Below are 19,255 nucleotides of genomic sequence, written 5' to 3' on the forward strand. Positions count from 1 at the left end.
ATACCATATCTGGTTCATATTGCCCTTTTTTATGCACTCTGATACTTTTTGTTTTTGTAAATCTCAAACTAGTTTCACTTCTGTGGGAATAAGCTGAGAAGAGAACTGAACTGTCATTTGAGGTTTCAAGCAAGAAAGGGATTAAATGACAACACATTGGTGTGTTTTCTGTGCGGTTTCATTGGTTACGTGGCTTTAACAGGAAGAGAAATGAGTTATGCCAGCAAACTGGGAAATATGTAAGCATATTTGAAGGTAACCAGCAACTCTGTAGCTAATTAATTAATGTCACACAATTTGTTATTTGTGAAAGAGCTACAGGTGATTACTGTGGTAGCGCTGACAGACTGTGTCAGGTCCTGCTGACTTTACAGATAACAAAAATTCTTCCAGGTCAAAATGGAAGCTATAAACTCATTTAATTAATTAGGAACACAACTAATCAGCGAAAACATATAAAACAATTATCCAGTAAATGGCAAATAAGCGGTCAAAGCGCACCTCTCTCACCTGGTTATAGATGGACATCAAATACTCCTTCCTCCACTGCCTCTATATCCTCCTCAGCAATTACTAGTGGGAACAGAGAAGGTGAGGGCAAAGAAATAAGTGGCGGATTGGTCAGTCATCTGGAAATGCAAAGCATCGCCTAAAACCCAGAAATGTGCGGCCTTTGTCTATTTACCATTCCCAATTCATTTGTCTGGCAGCATTGTGCTGCCCACTGATGGGGCAGGTTTGCACTGATACAGAATTGAGCCAGGCAGGGCGCCACTTTTGCTAATGTCTGACGAAAACACTGCCTTTATGAGTCACTAGCCTCACTGCGGTGGACCATTTACATTTCCATTGCAAATTACACTCTATTGTTGGAAGAAAACCCTCCAAATGTCAGCTCTCCACACTCAAAGGAAGACAAAAGCCCCCATCAAAAAGTGGAGGTGTTGCAGTGGTGACATGAAGTCAAAATTCCTCCAGGCTACACTACTTGTTTATCTTTGATGCCTGCGATGGGAGATTCTATTTTATCAGTATGAGGGGTCATACTTTAAGGTCTGTACACATATCAAGCTAGCTGGTACTGTATTCATTCCTGTGAGAAACAAAGATTCTAAAAACAAGTAACTTGATGCTTGAAAAATACACTTATTCTGTGGTTTTTTTTTGCTTATGCCTGTAGGCCACAGCCAGCAGCAGGTAGTTGCATAAGGACTATATATATATAGTAGAAATAGGAAGGCTGGCTCTATCCAAAAAGACTGAAACTGATCAGAAATGTTATAAAAGACAGTTATCAGTGGAATCACAAGTCATTTTTTCATTTTTCATTTTTAATGTAATACATATTTAGACATATGTAGGGGTCCATTTCAGCAATCATCCCCTTGGAAACGTGAGGGATGCTAGCTGAGTGTAGATGCATCTTACCAGTGTTCTGCAGGCTGGGTGGGGTGTTAGCAGGAGGAGGGAAGCTGTAGGATCTGGCCTGGAGAGCTGGCGGCGCTTCATGGCTGATGCTCTTGGTCCTCTTCCGGCACTCAACAGCCAGCCGGCTTCGGCAGGCCTTATGGCAGTTCACCCCGCAGGCTGCAGTGGGAATGTTTGCACGATGGGAGAAAGATGAAGGCAGGGACAAGTTTCGGGAGAGGAGGAGAGGACGGGGGGATCGGAAGGGAGGGAGGGACAACCGACGAGAGAGTAGGCGAGACAGGAAAAAAGGATGAGAGGGCCAGGGGCGAGAGGAAGATGGAGAAAGAGGTGGAGAAGGAGGGTCAGATAAAGGGACCGGTGCAAACTGATGCAACGGGGCAAATGGGAGAGCTAGCGGTGACAGTAAAGTGCTTCGACATGCTGTGCAGACACACGAACACTGGCACATGCACACGGTAAGGCCAACTGTGCCCGACAACAGCTCTGTCAGCTGCGGGTAGTCTACAAGGAGAGGAGTGATGGGTCACCCAGCAAGGCAGTGGGAAAGCACATGAGTTACTGGAATCCACGGCAATAGAAATCTTTCCTGGTTCATTTCTTCACTGTCACTGGTGACAGTCACCTGACTTTAAATAACTATAAAGTGTGCAAATAAGCTGAGCCTGCAGCATCGTATCAAGAGAAGAAAACAGTAATAACCTACATAGTGGCAATATAACTAATTTTGATCACACTGGATTTTTTATAATGCTTATTTTTTAACTCGTTTTGAATTTTTCAATGTAAACTATATATAACACAGATATTGTCAGTTCCCAAATAATGACACACACCTATCAGTCTTTACTTAAACTCTCGTGTAATCTCATGTATTTCCAATGTATATGAAGCTATAACTGTTGCTGCTTCTCCCAGTCTGGTGAGCAAAGCAGCTGGGGGATAACAGACAGATCTTAGAGCGGTTTTAAGGTCTAAAGCAAAAAAAAAAGAAGCCTACTTGCTAAAATGTCAAACTGATAGAAAGAAGCAAAGATGTTTCTGTGATATTGATGTTAGAATGCTGGCATGACCACAGCCCTACATCTGTTCAGGCAGTGAGAGGTTTCTGATTCAAATCTCAGTAGCTGACATCTACTACCCCATTACACACACCAGACAACCCACACACATCAAGAGCGCTCCTGCACTGCACTGCACTGCAGTGGGTGATTCATTTCAATTATGTGCCTGCCGGTCTGTCTACCTCCCTGAGTTTGGGCTAACAATGGTAATGGGGATGAATGGCTGTGGGGCTCTCTCATTGACTTCCCCTGGTCTCATTAATGGAACAAGCCAGAACTAAAACTCTCAGTCAGGCTCACAGAATGCACTCCTGTAGAGTGGAGAGGACACGGGAGAGTGTGAGGGTCAGTGGCATGTATGTGTGTCTGTATACACAGTGCAAAGAAATGCATCAATCTCTTTGTGTGGATCTGCTTGTGTTATTTTTTTTAAAGCAATCACATGCTTGTCTTTGTCTTTTAATAACAAACACAAGTTAAAGATTTAAAGCTCCTTACATAACTTGCCTCATTCACGCAAGCACTTTTTGCTACTACTTTTTCTATGTACCAGTCACACATATCAGAGAGCAACTTGGTCTTAATATCTTTGACATGTAGACTAGAGCAGCCAGGGATTGAACCACCAACCTTCAGATTAGGAAATGACCTGCTCTACGTCTCCTGAAGTCCTAATCCAAGTCTCCCATCCAAGTACTAACCAGGCCCGACAAGATCGGGCGTGCTTAGGGTGGTATGGCTGTAAGCTACTCAACATGACGTCATCATGAAAAATAAGAAATTACTATGCCTTAAAGTTGTTACACTAATTCAAATACAAATACCTGTATTTGTTAACACAGGTGTCTTTTTGCTCTCCTCCAAGGCTCCAAGAGAACAACAAAGCATTACATCCTGCGATACACAAGGACTCAGCATACAATACAATACTACGGTGAGGTTTCTCAAGCTGTCATTGCATTAACACAATACTTAACTTCTTCTAAAGAATGAGACATTCACGCTTGCGCAACCAAATAACTGAACAAACTATGCAGGCAAGGCTGACTGAGAAATCTTTGCAAAAACCTGACATGGAATTTAGTTTATGCAACACAGAAAAGGCAGGGAAATGCCATCTATGAAATATCTGCCCTAACTTTTTTCACTCAGATGTCTGAGCTGTATCCAGTCACTCCTTAAAAGACTACAGCAGATGGAAACTAGGTTTATTTGCATTTTAGATCTGGCATCCTGTCCAAACCTTTGCTTGACATCTGGAGAGCAACATATTAGTTGCAAGTTATTTAGAGAGTTTAACGTCTGCAGATCATCACTCTGCTTTACAACATCAGCACAGACCACCAGCAGCATGTCCACAGAGGGGGGGTGGCCAAGCTGCAAATGTGTTTAAGAAGCTAATGACAAGCAGTGTGTGACAGGGTGGGAGGTTTTGGAGGTAGCCGGCCTCTGTGTATGTGCATTTGTGAAATGAACCAGCTTCTTCAAACACAGGTCCACTTGGAGGCCTGAAAGGGCAAATAATTCTCCATTGTGTATAGTGTGTTCTCCGGTGATGGAGTTTATCCAGCTGCTTGAGCAGAGGGCTTTGAATATAAAAAAAATGTGATATGTTTGATGACATTTACTTAGCACTCAAAATCTGTGGAAGGTGCAACAGATGGGAATCGATGGCTTCAAAAAGAGGCACCAATTCCTTGAAGCCTGTACCCTTCTAGCTAGAACAAGTTTATTTGCGCAGAACACAGGGAGCAAAAGCTGAATGAATTCCTCTCTTACCTTTACATTTGTAGCCTTGCTTGTAAAATCCCCAGATCTGGAAAAAAAAGAAAAGAGAGGGGAAAAGGAGTGGGGTTGGGCATTAATTCTGATTTTATTTTGTTTAGGACAAGAAGCATTCAGTTTTATTTATGGACCACCAAATCACAACAACAGTCACCGCAAGGCGCTTTATATAATAAGGTAAAGACCCTACAATAATACAGAGAAAACTGCAACAAACAGGCAACTATGAGCTGAACTTGGCGACAGTGGGAAGGAAAAACTTTTAACAGGAAGACACTTCCAGCAAAACCAGGCTTAGGGAGGGGCAGCCATCGGTTGTGATTGGGGCATGAGGGGAGGGAGATTGGACAAAACACACTGTGGAAGAGAGCCAGAGATTAACAACTGATAAAATAAAACGTGGTGTGTAAAGCAGGTGAGTGAAGAAGAAACCCTCAGTGCATCATGGGAAGTCCCCAGCTGCCTAGGCCTTTTGCAGTATAACTAAGGGAGGGTTCAGGATCACCTGATCCAGCCCTAACTATAAGCTTTATCAGAAAGGAAAGTTTTAAGGCTAATCTTAAAGTAGAGATGGTGTCTGTCTCCCGAATCCAAACTGGGAGCTTGTTCCACAGAAGAGGGTTCAGAAAGCTGAAGGCTCTGCCTCCCATTCTACTTTTAAGTACTGTAGGAACCACAAGTAACCCAGCTGTCTGAGAGCAAAGTATTTTATTTGAGTAATGTGGTATGTATTATAAGGTACTTGAGGATAAATGTGGCCTTATTCAACCCCTTGTATATGAGAAGAATGATTTTAAATTCATTCAGATCCTCAGGATGATGATATTACAACTATTACACCTTAACTGAAAGATTGCCTAGGACTAATATGAGCACCCCCACATAAAATGTAGAAAAAACACATATTTCTACTTTAAATGCTAAATATGTGGAATCAGAATCAGAAGTGTCTTTGTATTATTTATATCATTCGACCTGTGTGGAAATGTGTATTGAAATTAATGGAAACCAATAACTTCCTGAGAAAGAGGGAATTACTCTAAAAACTTACAACTGGAAAATGGTCAGCTATAAAGAGAAAAGTTTAAACACCCTTGATATCCCCCATTGATGCTGAGGTACTGAGTTAAGGCTTGACAAACGCAAAGCAAGAAAGAGGTACAATGAAGCAAAGAGACATGTAAGGTGTGAGAGCGAGATAGAGGGAAAGAAAGGGGGAGAGAGACGGGAGGCCGGCTGGACAGAGGGGGTGGAGGGGGACCGAGATCAAGCGGGATGCAGGCAGTGGGGGAACAATGACATGAAAGAGCTGAACTGGAGATCACACACCACACTGGCACATCTGAGGAGGCACAAAATATCCTGACCTCTTCACGCACACACATACAGACACACACAAACCTACATGAATGACAGCAAAGCCACATACACCAGTAGATGCACATTTGCACACTGACACAAAGAAAGTCTCTCACACACACATACACACAGCCAGAGGCTTTAAAACAAAGGGAAGTTAGTTCTGAGCAGAATATCCAAACACAACTATCATCACAGCCCTGCCTACGCTGACTGACCTTTAAAGCCTCTGTAGACCGTAAAACACAACACACTACAAACAACAGCTGGAAACACACTGGTTTTAATTTAAGCTTTCCCACCTTTACTGGCCGTAGTCACACATTTGATATAAAAAAATGCACTAGGAGACGTTTATGTTTCTATTTTTGAAATCATTTCTAATGCCTCAGTGCTGACTTTTGATCCAGCACTGACAAGCAGTTTGCCTTAAAATACCTGAGAAATTAAATACAATCTTTTATCAAATAGGAAAGTTCAAACAAGGGGAGACAATAATATGTTGCAGAAACTGTGCTGTCTTTCATGCCCAGACTGTAACAAAACTCAAATGTCATTCCGTTCCAGCTAAATTGCTTAATACAATAAAAAGTGAAAGAAGGTAAAATTTGGCTTTTATACAACGAGAAAAGTTTCCATTTATCATTCTACTGAATTCCCATGAACCTTTTTTTGTTATCGCCGTTTTATTTTAAGTATTTTCAAATGAGGGAACAAGTTGTTTTCTAAGGACACACTGACATCGGCCATTATTGTGGAAGAAAATGTGCAAATTTGGAATTGGAATCACTTTATCTAGACAAGCTCAAAAGTATTTTTTTTTTTTTGTCTTTAGTGGAGGAAGGGGGTTAACTGACCAAACTAACATTTTAGTCTGTCAGACAAAAAAAAGATAATTACATCTGCAGTAATTTATGTAATGCACATAAATAAAAAAGAGCACACATCCCACCCTTTCCATGTGCACACATGGAAAAACAGGGGCAGGGAGAGCAGCAGCATGACCCTGTGCAGGACACAGCAGGCAGGAAAGCCTGGTGGACGGGCACACCTCTTTCAGCCGCTGTCAATTAAGTTTAAGGCTGTGAAATCATTTGCAGTGAAGCATCACTGTTCACAGTAAATGTAGACGCGTCCTTCTCGGCCTCTTGCCAATATTTTTTATTTTACATTTTTTTGAATTAGGCTCAGGACTGGGAGTTAAACTTAACATGTAATTTTTAACGTCCATTATTATTTTTCAGTTTGTAGTTTAAGAACTGTAACCATATTAAACAAATAATATGAGGTCAATGTACAATTAACCCTGCAAACCAAAAGCTCATCTACTGCTCCAAACACTTAGTTTCAGACATTACATACTCTTACCAAACTCTGCAGTCCGGCAGGATAAAGTCACCCACTCATGTCCATAGTAGATTTGTTTAGAAATGCTAGTTTGCAGTTTGCATGCATGTACAAAATCCATAAAAGGAAGACTTCCGTGGTCTGTACCTTGGAAATCAAGTATATACTACATAAGACATGCAGCCTGGAAAAGATCTGTGACTGTAATGAGATATTTTTATCTTTTGTCACAAGGTATGAACACTCTCGTAACTCAAGACAGAATAAAAGATGCAGCATGTGTCAAATAGCCTCGATGCATCACTCTGTGCAATTTCTCTTCTAAAACTTGTTTGAATCTTTTCCATCCTCCTGAGATGGAGAAGCTTGCACACGGTCCATTGTCGGCTTGCTTCTGTAATCTGTAAGCCAGTAATTAAAATAAAAGACCAAAGAAGAATGCAGGCACCACAGCACCAGACTGAACATCCTTGTGTGAATACCGGTGACTGGACGCTGCTGTTTACAGAAGGCCCGGCTGGAAAGCTACAGCATGTTTGAGGCAAGTGTTGAAAAATGTGCTGCAGGAAAATATTTTGTTTGCACAGGAGCCAAGAGGAAAGCAGGCAGATGAGGAAGTGGTTGGTGTACAGTATCTACCTCTGCCACACACACACAGATATATCCAAACGAAGAGGCAGACTGCCAGGGTCGCTATCTTTTCCTGCTCTGTATTCTGAATTTCCCCCATGACGATTTAAAAGTAACAAACTTTCCCCAGAGTTTAACGTGCTGCTGTGTACATGTGTGCATGTTTAATTTTAATGAAAACACATACGGTTGGCCGTGCTTCTCTCTTGAGAATTGGCCCGCTTATAATGCAATATAAAGAAATGAATGTGATGTTATCTCAGTGTCTCTACTTCAACATTAAAGGCCTGTTCTCATTACAGCTTAGTCACTGTCTGTGTCTCAATAACACAGAGATCCTTGGGGGACTTTTGGGAACGTTGAGGGCCAGAGGATGCACACTCACACACCCGTAACACTGCCACAGACAAGGGTTATCATCTCACCCAGTTAACTTCCTCTCATATTTCCCAGAATGCAACTTCAGCAGTGTGTGGCTGCAGCTCAAAGTGATTGCACTACCCTGACCTGACAGGAGGAACCTTAAAGAGTTGTGCTACCACGGCTTGACAGTAACAGCCAAGACAAATAATGAAGTGCATGACACTGGGGCATTTATAAATCATACAGCTGAGTCAGTGCCTAAAATCAAGTTTTTCATGGACTGTGTTTCATGAACATTTTAGGATGGGCTGAGGTCAAAAGCAGACTTATACACAAGCTGAAAAGATGACTACTGTTCAAGATTTAGGCATAGATGTTTACTCACAAAGCCAGCACAGTGTTCACAGAACGTGGGCTTGACATAGGTGGTCTCAGTAAAAGTGTGGATGAAACCCATCTTGCAGTTCAGCAGAGAGCTGGCTTTCATAAAGTAGTCTATCATCTCTTCCCTGCTGATCTTCCCGTCTCTGTAAGAGGACGCAGAAAGAGATGAACGTCATAGAAAGCAGATTGTAAGTAGGCTCAGTCTATAAAGTGCTTATGAATAAAGCTACAGATTCTCACTGGTTCTTGTCCAGTTCTCCAAACTTGCTGAGGTATGGAAAGTTGTTCCTGATTGCTTCAAATTCATCCCTGGAGATATTTCCATCGCCATCTGTGTCAAAGTTCTTGAAGACTGACTGAAAACAAGAAAGATGTCAAGTAATTAGGCTGTTTCAGGGAAAAGTGATTACTGTGATTGCCTGAAAAATAACAAAGTAATTTATATATTTAAAATTTAGATCCATAGATTTGTCCATGCATGAGCTCTGCACCAAGTTTCACAACATTTTTCTTTTCCATGTTTGGTCATTTATCTGCATTTCACTTGTTTATTGTGTAGTTTTGGTAAATTAGCAGTTCTGATACTAACACCTGTAAAACACTTCCTTTTTCCTCTCAGAGCAACCAAAAAAACAAAATGTTCAAACTGGGAAACAAGTATTCCCCTCCCTAAAAGGCAGAGAAACCCACAACATCACAGGATGTCACAGTTATTAAATAATGTTGATTGTCTTTAAACTTTATAAATATATAAATATACAGTAGATAGAACAAAGCTAACACTTTGACTGGGTGACAGCCAACTTAACACATCTGGAAAATAACATTTGCTGAAACAGAATTTTACAGACAGAGTAGATCTGTCATGCAACTCATTTGCAGATGTGCATTTGTGGGGAAGAAGTTACCAAAACACATACGCCCTAGTTATGGTAGTTATGGTTTGTGCTCTTATCAGAAAGCAAGACTCTAAAAAAAACTACACTCTGACATTTGTTAAATCTTTGACAAGCCCAATAAAATGTAGTAGAGCAGACTAATGCAGTCTAAATGATTTTATAATCCAGCAGTTTGATAATGAAGAGCACTGGTGAGCGTTATTGTTTTTGAATTCATCATTTTAGTGGTAAAAGTCTAGAGATGTATCTGTTTTTGAACTTTTGATCTCTGACAATTGTGGTGGTGAGTACAACCATGGCTCATCTTTATCCTTATCCTTGTAAAACCTCTCAGGCCCTGAGAGATGTGAATATGAAGGGAGCAGAGAAACTCACTTCCACCATCTTCTCTATGTGTTTCTTGATGATCGTGGGGTCGGCGCTGGGCTTCACTGAAACGGCCCACTCATCAATCATACTGGGCTTGGGATCAGGTGCGGGGGCAGGGCTGGAGTTCTGCTACAGTTGATGAGAAATCAGAGACCATGAGATCAATATTAGACCAGAGAAGTGAAGCAAAGAAAGCTGCCACACAGGGCAGAAGTCAGGAATAACCTCGGTGGATCAGAATGAAAATACTTTTTGAAAAAGATTTCCAGCGTAACAATTCTGATATTTTAATATCTTAAGATAAATATTGTCTACAGTATATCTGTCTGAAATGCAGGCAATTTTAGACTGAGGTTCAGAAAGTACGCTTAAAATCACCATTATCTATCATAGCAAGTCTGTAGAAAAGCAATATTAGTGCATGAGAGGTGAGGGGCTGGGAACACAGGATGAGTATATCACCATGCTGCTTACCACTGGCTTGCGTGGTTCCCTCTGTAAAGACATCTGATAGATCTCCTCTTCTGTGTGGTATTGGTCCAGAGACACCTGCACAAACAGCCAATGTGAAAAAGGCAAATGAAAAAATTCAAGTAATTTCAATTTATCAGGTAAAATGAGGTATTAACACCAGCAATTATTTCAAAATATCAAATATAATTTTTATATAAACTTCAAAATTAAAGATTTAAAGTTTTTTATAGAGTTACATTTTGGTTCATACCTTCCAAATCAGTCCTACAAAACCTAAACTAAAGGCTAAGATAATCTTTGCTAGCTAAAAATATGACATTTTGAGACATCAGTGGTTTACGCTAGCACCCTGTGTCTAGTTAGCTATTAAAGTATGAACTGTGTTAGCAAGCTACTGGAGTTAGCTAAGGCACTATACATATTTAAATGTAATGAGAGAGGAAGACCCAGAAGTCTTTCGCTTTAATGTGCAGAAACATCATAGCTTAAAACTAACATTTGAGTTTGGAAAGCTTATATAAATTTACTTTTTGGTTCTTTGGTCTGTTAGCAATTTGCTGCAACAGTTAGCAGCCTGCAGCCATTTATTGTTGCTAGCTGACGGAACTCAAAAGAAGTCACCTTTATACAATATAAAAATATTTCAGAACACTTGTCACCTGCTATATATAGTGATATATACAGGGAGTGCAGAATTATTAGGCAAATGAGTATTTTGTCCACATCATCCTCTTCATGCATGTTGTCTTACTCCAAGCTGTATAGGCTCGAAAGCCTACTACCAATTAAGCATATTAGGTGATGTGCATCTCTGTAATGAGAAGGGCTGTGGTCTAATGACATCAACACCCTGTATCAGGTGTGCATAATTATTAGGCAACTTCCTTTCCTTTGGCAAAATGGGTCAAAAGAAGGACTTGACAGGCTCAGAAAAGTCAAAAATAGTGAGATATCTTGCAGAGGGATGCAGCAGTCTTAAAATTGCAAAGCTTCTGAAGCGTGATCATCAAACAATCAAGCGTTTCATTCAAAATAGTCAACAGGGTCGCAAGAAGCGTGTGGAAAAACCAAGGCGCAAAATAACTGCCCATGAACTGAGAAAAGTCAAGCGTGCAGCTGCCAAGATGCCACTTGCCACCAGTTTGGCCATATTTCAGAGCTGCAACATCACTGGAGTGCCCAAAAGCACAAGGTGTGCAATACTCAGAGACATGGCCAAGGTAAGAAAGGCTGAAAGACGACCACCACTGAACAAGACACACAAGCTGAAACGTCAAGACTGGGCCAAGAAATATCTCAAGACTGATTTTTCTAAGGTTTTATGGACTGATGAAATGAGAGTGAGTCTTGATGGGCCAGATGGATGGGCCCGTGGCTGGATTGGTAAAGGGCAGAGAGCTCCAGTCCGACTCAGACGCCAGCAAGGTGGAGGTGGAGTACTGGTTTGGGCTGGTATCATCAAAGATGAGCTTGTGGGGCCTTTTCAGGTTGAGGATGGAGTCAAGCTCAACTCCCAGTCCTACTGCCAGTTTCTGGAAGACACCTTCTTCAAGCAGTGGTACAGGAAGAAGTCTGCATCCTTCAAGAAAAACATGATTTTCATGCAGGACAATGCTCCATCACACGCGTCCAAGTACTCCACAGCGTGGCTGGCAAGAAAGGGTATAAAAGAAGAAAAACTAATGACATGGCCTCCTTCTTCACCTGATCTGAACCCCATTGAGAACCTGTGGTCCATCATCAAATGTGAGATTTACAAGGAGGGAAAACAGTACACCTCTCTGAACAGTGTCTGGGAGGCTGTGGTTGCTGCTGCACGCAATGTTGATGGTGAACAGATCCAAACACTGACAGAATCCATGGATGGCAGGCTTTTGAGTGTCCTTGCAAAGAAAGGTGGCTATATTGGTCGCTGATTTGTTTTTGTTTTGTTTTTGAATGTCAGAAATGTATATTTGTGAATGTGGAGATGTTATATTGGTTTCACTGGTAAAAATAAATAATTGAAATGGGTATATATTTGTTTTTTGTTAAGTTGCCTAATCATTATGCACAGTAATAGTCACCTGCACACACAGATATCCCCCTAAAATAGCTAAAACTAAAAACAAACTAAAAACTACTTCCAAAAACATTCAGCTTTGATATTAATGAGTTTTTTGGGTTCATTGAGAACATGGTTGTTGTTCAATAATAAGATTATTCCTCAAAAATACAACTTGCCTAATAATTCTGCACTCCCTGTAGTAACTGCATGCTTTCGTTCTGAAAAATATATTGCCAAGTTGTCTGCGCGCACACCATTTATTGCAATCTTTTGCTAATTACTGCCCACATACACACTTTGAAACGTTTTATTTAATGGGCATTGATCCAGTTTCTTGTATAGTGCAATATAATATTGGATTCTTTATGGAGGCAAAGGTTGTCATCACTTGACTTGGGTTAACTCAAAAGTCACATGATGTCACCTGAAATAGCTCCATTAAGTGACTTACGGTCAGATGTAGTTTAAAGCTGAGGAGGATAGTCAGTATAGTAAACATGGATCTATATGCATTAGTTAATTTGTAAGTTTAAAGAAAATATATAAGCTTAATTACTTTATATTTTGAAAATTTAAAACAATAGCAATAATCCAAAGACCTAAATCCAGGCATCTCATAACAACAATTTGTTGAATATAAATGTATTTACATATAGTTTCTGAACGCATTTGTCGAGTATTTAACACAAAGACCCTTTCACACAGAAACATGTTTCTCAGAAGACCTGTTAAGCAGAGTCATCTCTTACGTACACAGCCAATATAGCAACAAGTGAGAGAGCAGCATCTATTTTTTGCACTTGTAAACACCATAGACATGTGGTATATACCGTCTATGGTTAACACATTTAGGTCTGTTGCTACATACTCGTCTACTGCATCCACGCTTGGCCTTGCACACTTTTGTTTTCCTTAAGTTCTACTCTCTTACTGAACTTGTGTGTCTTGTGTTTTAGTCAGCTGGGACAAAATTGCTAAATTATTTTCTTTTTATTGAACTGTGTGATTTAGAAGAATTTCAGACATTTCAGGGAAAAGGTTCACTTGCAAAGCTGCAGCAAGTATATCTGAAAAGCTGAAGAGAAAAATAACCTGCGTGGTTTGCTTATTTTACCTGTCTAAAATAAGGCATGCCTTCCTCTTTCCATTATTTTGAAGGATTTATTGACTTGCTTTCCATCTTATCGCTGCAAACCAAGCAGGCCTCATGCTAGATCAACTCCAATAAGCACTGGCATAAGATAATTGGATATTGACTCTGTCCAGCAAACTTTTTCTCTTGCCTCTCAGCTCCAGAAGCTGTCAAGTTATTTTCTTTTATTTTCACAGGAGAATAAAGGAGAAGCCAGCTGCAATCTCACAGCAACACCTGCTACCAGTAATTGATCTCTTAGGATTGTTTAAATTCAGAAAGCGCTCAAATTCAGGAGATTCCTGTCTGCATCTGCCAAAAATATTGACATGAACACACACACATACTGGGTTGTGAAGTTGTAAAATGTCACTACCACCTCAGCTTTCAAACTAAAGAGCAGGTAGCAACAATTAAGGTATCATTCTTACTCACTGTTACATGGTATTACAGTACATCCACTTTATTTCAAGTGGATGTGTAGTAAAATATTTGCCTAAAATATAGTTCTTTATACTGACTTATTTAGCCATTGAGGTAAATCCAAAACATTGCCTTTTCTTTAAATTCAAGTTATATTTTGGACTGAATGTAAAGCAGTTTAGTCACGTAATTGTTAACTGTTTAATTTTTGGAGTCAGGCTCCAGATATTTTCCCTGAGTAAATAAAAACAGCTGATGATCCTAGATGCTGTATATTTCCTGTGTGCTACTGTGCTCTCTAAAAACACTTTACCCTCTCATTTCTCTCACTGTCAAAATGTTTGTCAAACCACAAATTATGAGCCATTTCCTTTTGTTGTTGCCGAGTGCCACTAGTCAAAGCAGGTGTCACTGACTGGCACCATGGTAACATTGGTCACAGTCTTTCATGAGCCTGGTGGGGAGGTGTATACTTTTTACTTAGGTTTTTTTTTTTTTTTTTTTTTTTTGTCTTTATCATTGTAAAACTACAAAACAGCCCAGTCCAAATGAATTGCTGCTGGTCTCAACTAGTTATGTGTATAAAGCACACCTGTCCACAGAGTCAATTTCTTCCATTCCAGCCACTCTGCCACCATGGGCCAGACCAAAGATCTGTCAAAGGACATCAGGGACATGACTGTAGCCCTGCACATGGCTGGAATGGGCCAGAAGACCATCGGCAAGAAGCTTTGTGAGAAGGGAAAAGCTGTTGGTGGAATTACTCAGAAATGGAAGAAATATAGAATTACCATCAGTCGCCTTTGATCTGCAAGATCATGCCTCACAGGGTGAGGATGATCATGAGAAAGGTTGTGGATGGGTGAAGATTGGTTGTGAATGGGTCTTCCAGCATATCAGTGACCCAAAATATAGTCTGCAGACCTCAAACTGACAAACTCAGCATTGGTTCAAACAATTAATTCCCCCACAGTATTTCTGTTGATCTGGATAAGCAAGTAAGAATCATATGAAAATGAGGTGCAAACTACAAGTCATGTCACAAGGTCATTATGTCACAATTTTAATTAAAGTAATCCCAAGCAGCACGAGGCCTTAACACAAAGGTAGAGCAATACACATGAATACATACCTCCTCCTCAGTTCTTCCCTCAGTAAAGGAATAAATACAGCTGAGCTATTAGTACAGTGATCTCTTAGGTAAAGGGCTGTCTTGAAAAACTGTTCAGATTTCAAAGAAGAGACTGCTGCTACTGAGATCCCCTTGGGTACTTTCAAAGCTAAAGCAACCTGACAGGGAAAGCTTTTTAGTCTAAAGGAATAGACATGAGGTTTCAGTGCAGGTTAACAACTTAAAGTTCAGTAAAGACGATGCTGCAGGGGTTACAACTCTCTGTCCCTGATAAAGAACAATGAGTCACTTTAAACAGTGAAACTAGGCTAGCAGTGTTACGAAAGTGAAAACAACAATGCTGACTAATGCACTCTTTAATGTTCTCTGCACCTAAAAGCTAATGTACGATTAGTTTTGTGAATTTTGCTCAGCCTGTGACACATTTATTTCTTCTCCCTCCTGTACAGCTGTACAACATCATGCAAGTGCAAATGTAAGTAACCCAGTTTGTCTCGCTTCTGCTTCATCTTGCTTTTCATTTTCAGTGCATTTCCAATCAAACACTTAGTAACCATTTCTCTGTTATACCACTGTGGACCACATCTGTAAATCCCATTTGCTTTGTGATTGAAGGTTCATGTTTTGAATCTTTTCCTCTACACATGATCTCTGACTTTTGTCTGTACACAGATTTTGTCCCAGCTGGCTACAACAGTCTGTCTGACCACGAGCCAGTCAAATCACAGCAGAACAAAGTCAAACAGACTGCCTGCTTCACTGGCTGGAAACAAAATGTTTCCTCCTACTACCTCCTCACAGCCGTCTGGTTGACCAACAAATGCTTTCAACTTCTGTTCCACTTCATCATGACTAACTTGATTCGGGACCTGATTTGTCTCTTATTACCACTTTAAGCTTTCAGTAGAGGTAGGTAATTGAAGCCAAACATTTCTCTTGGACTCAGAACAAACTTTATACCCACTGTAAGTAAGTTGAGCAGGTCTGTGTTGGCATCGACGTTAGGTGGCGTGGCCTGGATGAGCGCCAGCTCTTGAAGGATAGCGTACAGCTGCTGGGTTTTTGCCAGGTTGACTCGTGTCTTCTCTTTGTCAGCCCAGTCTGGCAGTGCCACATGCACGGCTATCAGGTCTTTCAGGTGCACGCCAAGAATGGGGAATCGGAAGCCAGAGCATTCAGAAAAACGCTTGCGGTACTGACTGTAGTTGCCACATGACGTCACCAGTTCAATTAAGTTGTTAAAAACCTGTCGTAGAGTGAAAGGAACATCAGTTTGAGGATGGACACGAGAGTTAGCAGAAAAGAGAATGCCTGTCTCAGAAAAGATTGATTTGGAAGCATCACAAATATTGTCGAAAACTTTGCTCCAGATGGACTTACATAACTGTAACTCGCCCAACTGTTGCATTTAACTTTCTAGTCATATGGCTCAAATTCATAGTTCTAAAAAGACACTGTGTAGGAGTAATGGGCACAGACAGGGAGCTTGGTACCGCTTACACAGAAGATGCTGAATACTCAATCAGGAAGCATTATCACTTATTAGCTCAGCGCACAGACATGCAACGAACATTGAATTTGTCTGGTAGTGCCTGGTTGCGGTTGCCAGAAATAGATGACAGATGGCTGCAGCTACTGCACCTTGTTGGTCTCTGCACTGATGTGGGCCTGCGTGTCTTTGAGACGAGAGATGGAGCTGTTGCTGAGGCCGCCCACTACCGCCATCAGTGTATTGAAGTTCTGCAACTGTAGCAGCTTCTGTGAACGGAGGAGGAAGAAATATTAGGGGTGAGGGTGAAAGAAGAGATATTTTATGAATGTGCAAGACACTGCCAAGAGCAAGCTGGCCAATTTTTTTTTAAGGCGGAGAGAGAAAAAGATAAAGAAGGGTGGTATAAGTTAGGAAAAAAGACTTACAGGCAGTCAGAAAGATGCAGCTATGGAAATAAATGATTACAGGGTGAAGAGACTTCTGGGTTAGATACTGAAAGAGTTTAGCAGCCCAAATACACATCCACACATAATCTGAATACCAAGAATTTAGTGAATGCTCTAACCTGTCTATGTCAAAGTTAGGCTAACTCTTTGTGAATGGCGCTCTGTGGGGCTGCTCGCTGCCCTTCAGACTGCTGGCATCTCAGTGAAAATCAATGAGGTCGCTGCTGCGTGGGAGGGCTGCCAGAGGGGATCATTTGATTCAGCTCAAACAACCTTTAGAATCAATTTGCAAAGCAGTATGGAAAGCAGGCCATCATCTGCAGAGTGTAGCTACATCACGCATACATGTGTTCATCAGTGATGCCTGGGAAAGCTATCACTGTCAACATGCCACACCTTTCCCTGTCACCTAAGAGTTAGCACACAGTGGATTGGTGATGCGGTATGCTTATCAAACGCAGGTGGAACATTCACAAAGAACACAATGTGCAGTAAACTGAAGGCAGCCACGTCTACAATTGAATTTATAATGCAAGTGTGCAGTTGAGAAAAAAACACTAATGAGCATGAGTCATTTGTGATGGGCTCCCAGTAGGATGCCGAAATGGGACACAACCAGCAGAGGGAAGCTTTAGGAAATGTCAAGTGCAATAAGACTGCCTCCTGTGCTGCCTCTGAATACATCTGAAGGCAGCATGTGTTTGCCCTGGGATACATCAGAGAATATCAAAGTTTGCCGCATTTTAAATGGGCGGAAAATGAATGAGGAAATTTTGTGGAGGGTTTGATCTTCTCAGATGTGTATGCTCTAATTTTGGCCCACTCTTCTTTGTAGAATTGGTTTAATTCAGCCTTATTGGAGGACGTTGGAGCATAAAGGGCCATTTAAGGTCATGCAAAGCATCTTAATCGAATTTAGGTGCAGTACAGTTTGTTTCAGTCCTGCATAATCCTGCACAAAGTGTGCTTGAGCTTCACTGCACAAACTGATGACCTAATACATTTGACTCTTCCAAAAAGTTCAAATTTTGTCTTGTCAGTCCACAGAATATTATCCCCAAACTATTTGGGATAATCAAGATGTTTTTCTTTTTTGTTGTTTGGTTGGTTGGTTGATTGGGGCTTTTTTTAGATAAATGAGAAATCGGCCTCTGTGTTCTCTTTGGTCAGCAGTGACTCTACCTTAGAGCTCTTTTTTTCACGGCACTGTACATTCAAGTGAGGAACTAGATTGTGTTAAGCTTTGCCGATGCATTGGACACGTTTGCAAACTGGCTTCATTCACGGCACTGGCCCAGAGTCTGAATAAAAAGAAGTTGAAATGTGTGAAGTTGGTGTAAGGTGTTTCATGGGAAAGATAGTTATTGTGGTTTTAATCATTAACTGCATAGACAGCCATGCACAATCATCCTAAGAGGACCAAAAAAAGGGAATTTAACACTAAGCATTGGCTTCATTAAAATGTCTGCACAGATCAGCTGAAGTTTTGTATTCATGAATTCATTCTACTTAATAGAGCCACAAATTAACCTTCACCAAACAGGGTTAGCTGTGCGGCTCATGTTGCCATGGTTATCTGCTCTGGTTGAAACTGAGCTGGCTTTGTATGTGAGGATGTTCTCGGGCACAGCGGTCCTTTGACAGTAAAATCAGAATCAAGCAGCAATTTCCAGGGACGAAAAATGAAGCTAATGGAAAATGTGAAACACTGCAGTTCCTATAATGGCCACTTGAAGCTGGCTCTAAAAGTCCGACTTTACAGAATTAAAAAGCATAGCCTGGGACAGAGAACTGTTTTAACCTCTGTGGATCATTTCCCCATCATAATAACTGCAAGGAGGGTGAACCGTCTCTGTTAAGACTGACAGCTAGGGCTTGTAGATACCTTGATTAACAGGTGTGTTTGCACTTGTAGTTGGAGATACTCAGTCTGTGCTGTGTTTCACCTCCTGTAATTCCACTAACTGAACTTGACATCTGGGTGATGTCAGTTTTGATTAATCTAGCTTTATATACACATTAGCATTCTGAATTTGTATACATTTGAGCAAATTAAATATAATTGCATTATCTAACAGCAAGCAAAAATAAAATGAAGCCTAATGGCAAGTAATTCTTTTCAAATAACTGAAGAACAAAGGGTTCTCTGGTGATGGCAGTGAGTCAGCAGTGTGGGGATCACCAACGTTATTACGAAGGATCTCATAGGAAACGAGAATATCCACCTAACAGCTGGAAGGCTGTTTCAGTCCACAACCACAAAGGCCGATGTGTATTCTACACAACAAATGTCATCAGAACACATTACAACTCATCCAAGGGATGCACACTTCAGTTACTGCACTGCTTTAATATTGTGGATAAGGAAACACGCTTTTTATTTTTGATTAGTATCAATTCAAATTAAACCACTGACAAATATAAAAGAGTTTAATTGGTGCGCAGAACATCAGTATGCGTCCCAGTAGAATGGGTCTAGTG

The 19,255-nt window shown here is 40.8% G+C and overlaps 1 protein-coding gene across 3 annotated transcripts in view; it reads right to left on the bottom strand.

The window, feature by feature from the left end:
• The window catches only part of LOC100692458 (RAS guanyl-releasing protein 2), a 39,740-nt gene that overhangs the window by 1,900 nt on the left and 18,585 nt on the right, over nucleotides 1-19,255 (bottom strand). Inside the window, exons 8-16 of one of the 3 annotated variants that reach the window (XM_013274528.3) lie at nucleotides 16,478-16,594; nucleotides 15,801-16,082; nucleotides 10,103-10,177; nucleotides 9,635-9,754; nucleotides 8,601-8,716; nucleotides 8,362-8,503; nucleotides 4,272-4,308; nucleotides 1,429-1,587; nucleotides 511-573 (exon numbers count right to left, since the gene is read on the bottom strand). In XM_013274528.3, coding sequence (XP_013129982.1) covers nucleotides 515-573; nucleotides 1,429-1,587; nucleotides 4,272-4,308; nucleotides 8,362-8,503; nucleotides 8,601-8,716; nucleotides 9,635-9,754; nucleotides 10,103-10,177; nucleotides 15,801-16,082; nucleotides 16,478-16,594 — 1,107 coding nt within the window. In that variant the 3' untranslated portion in view covers nucleotides 511-514. Of the gene's footprint in view, nucleotides 1-501; nucleotides 574-1,428; nucleotides 1,588-4,271; nucleotides 4,309-8,361; nucleotides 8,504-8,600; nucleotides 8,717-9,634; nucleotides 9,758-10,102; nucleotides 10,178-15,800; nucleotides 16,083-16,477; nucleotides 16,595-19,255 lie in introns of all 3 variants that reach the window. The other 2 variants (XM_013274527.3, XM_005455196.4) reach the window with 2 other exon arrangements.

The sequence above is a fragment of the Oreochromis niloticus genome, linkage group LG3 (genome assembly GCF_001858045.2).
Source record: "Oreochromis niloticus isolate F11D_XX linkage group LG3, O_niloticus_UMD_NMBU, whole genome shotgun sequence".
NCBI classification, from domain to species: Eukaryota; Metazoa; Chordata; class Actinopteri; order Cichliformes; family Cichlidae; genus Oreochromis; species Oreochromis niloticus.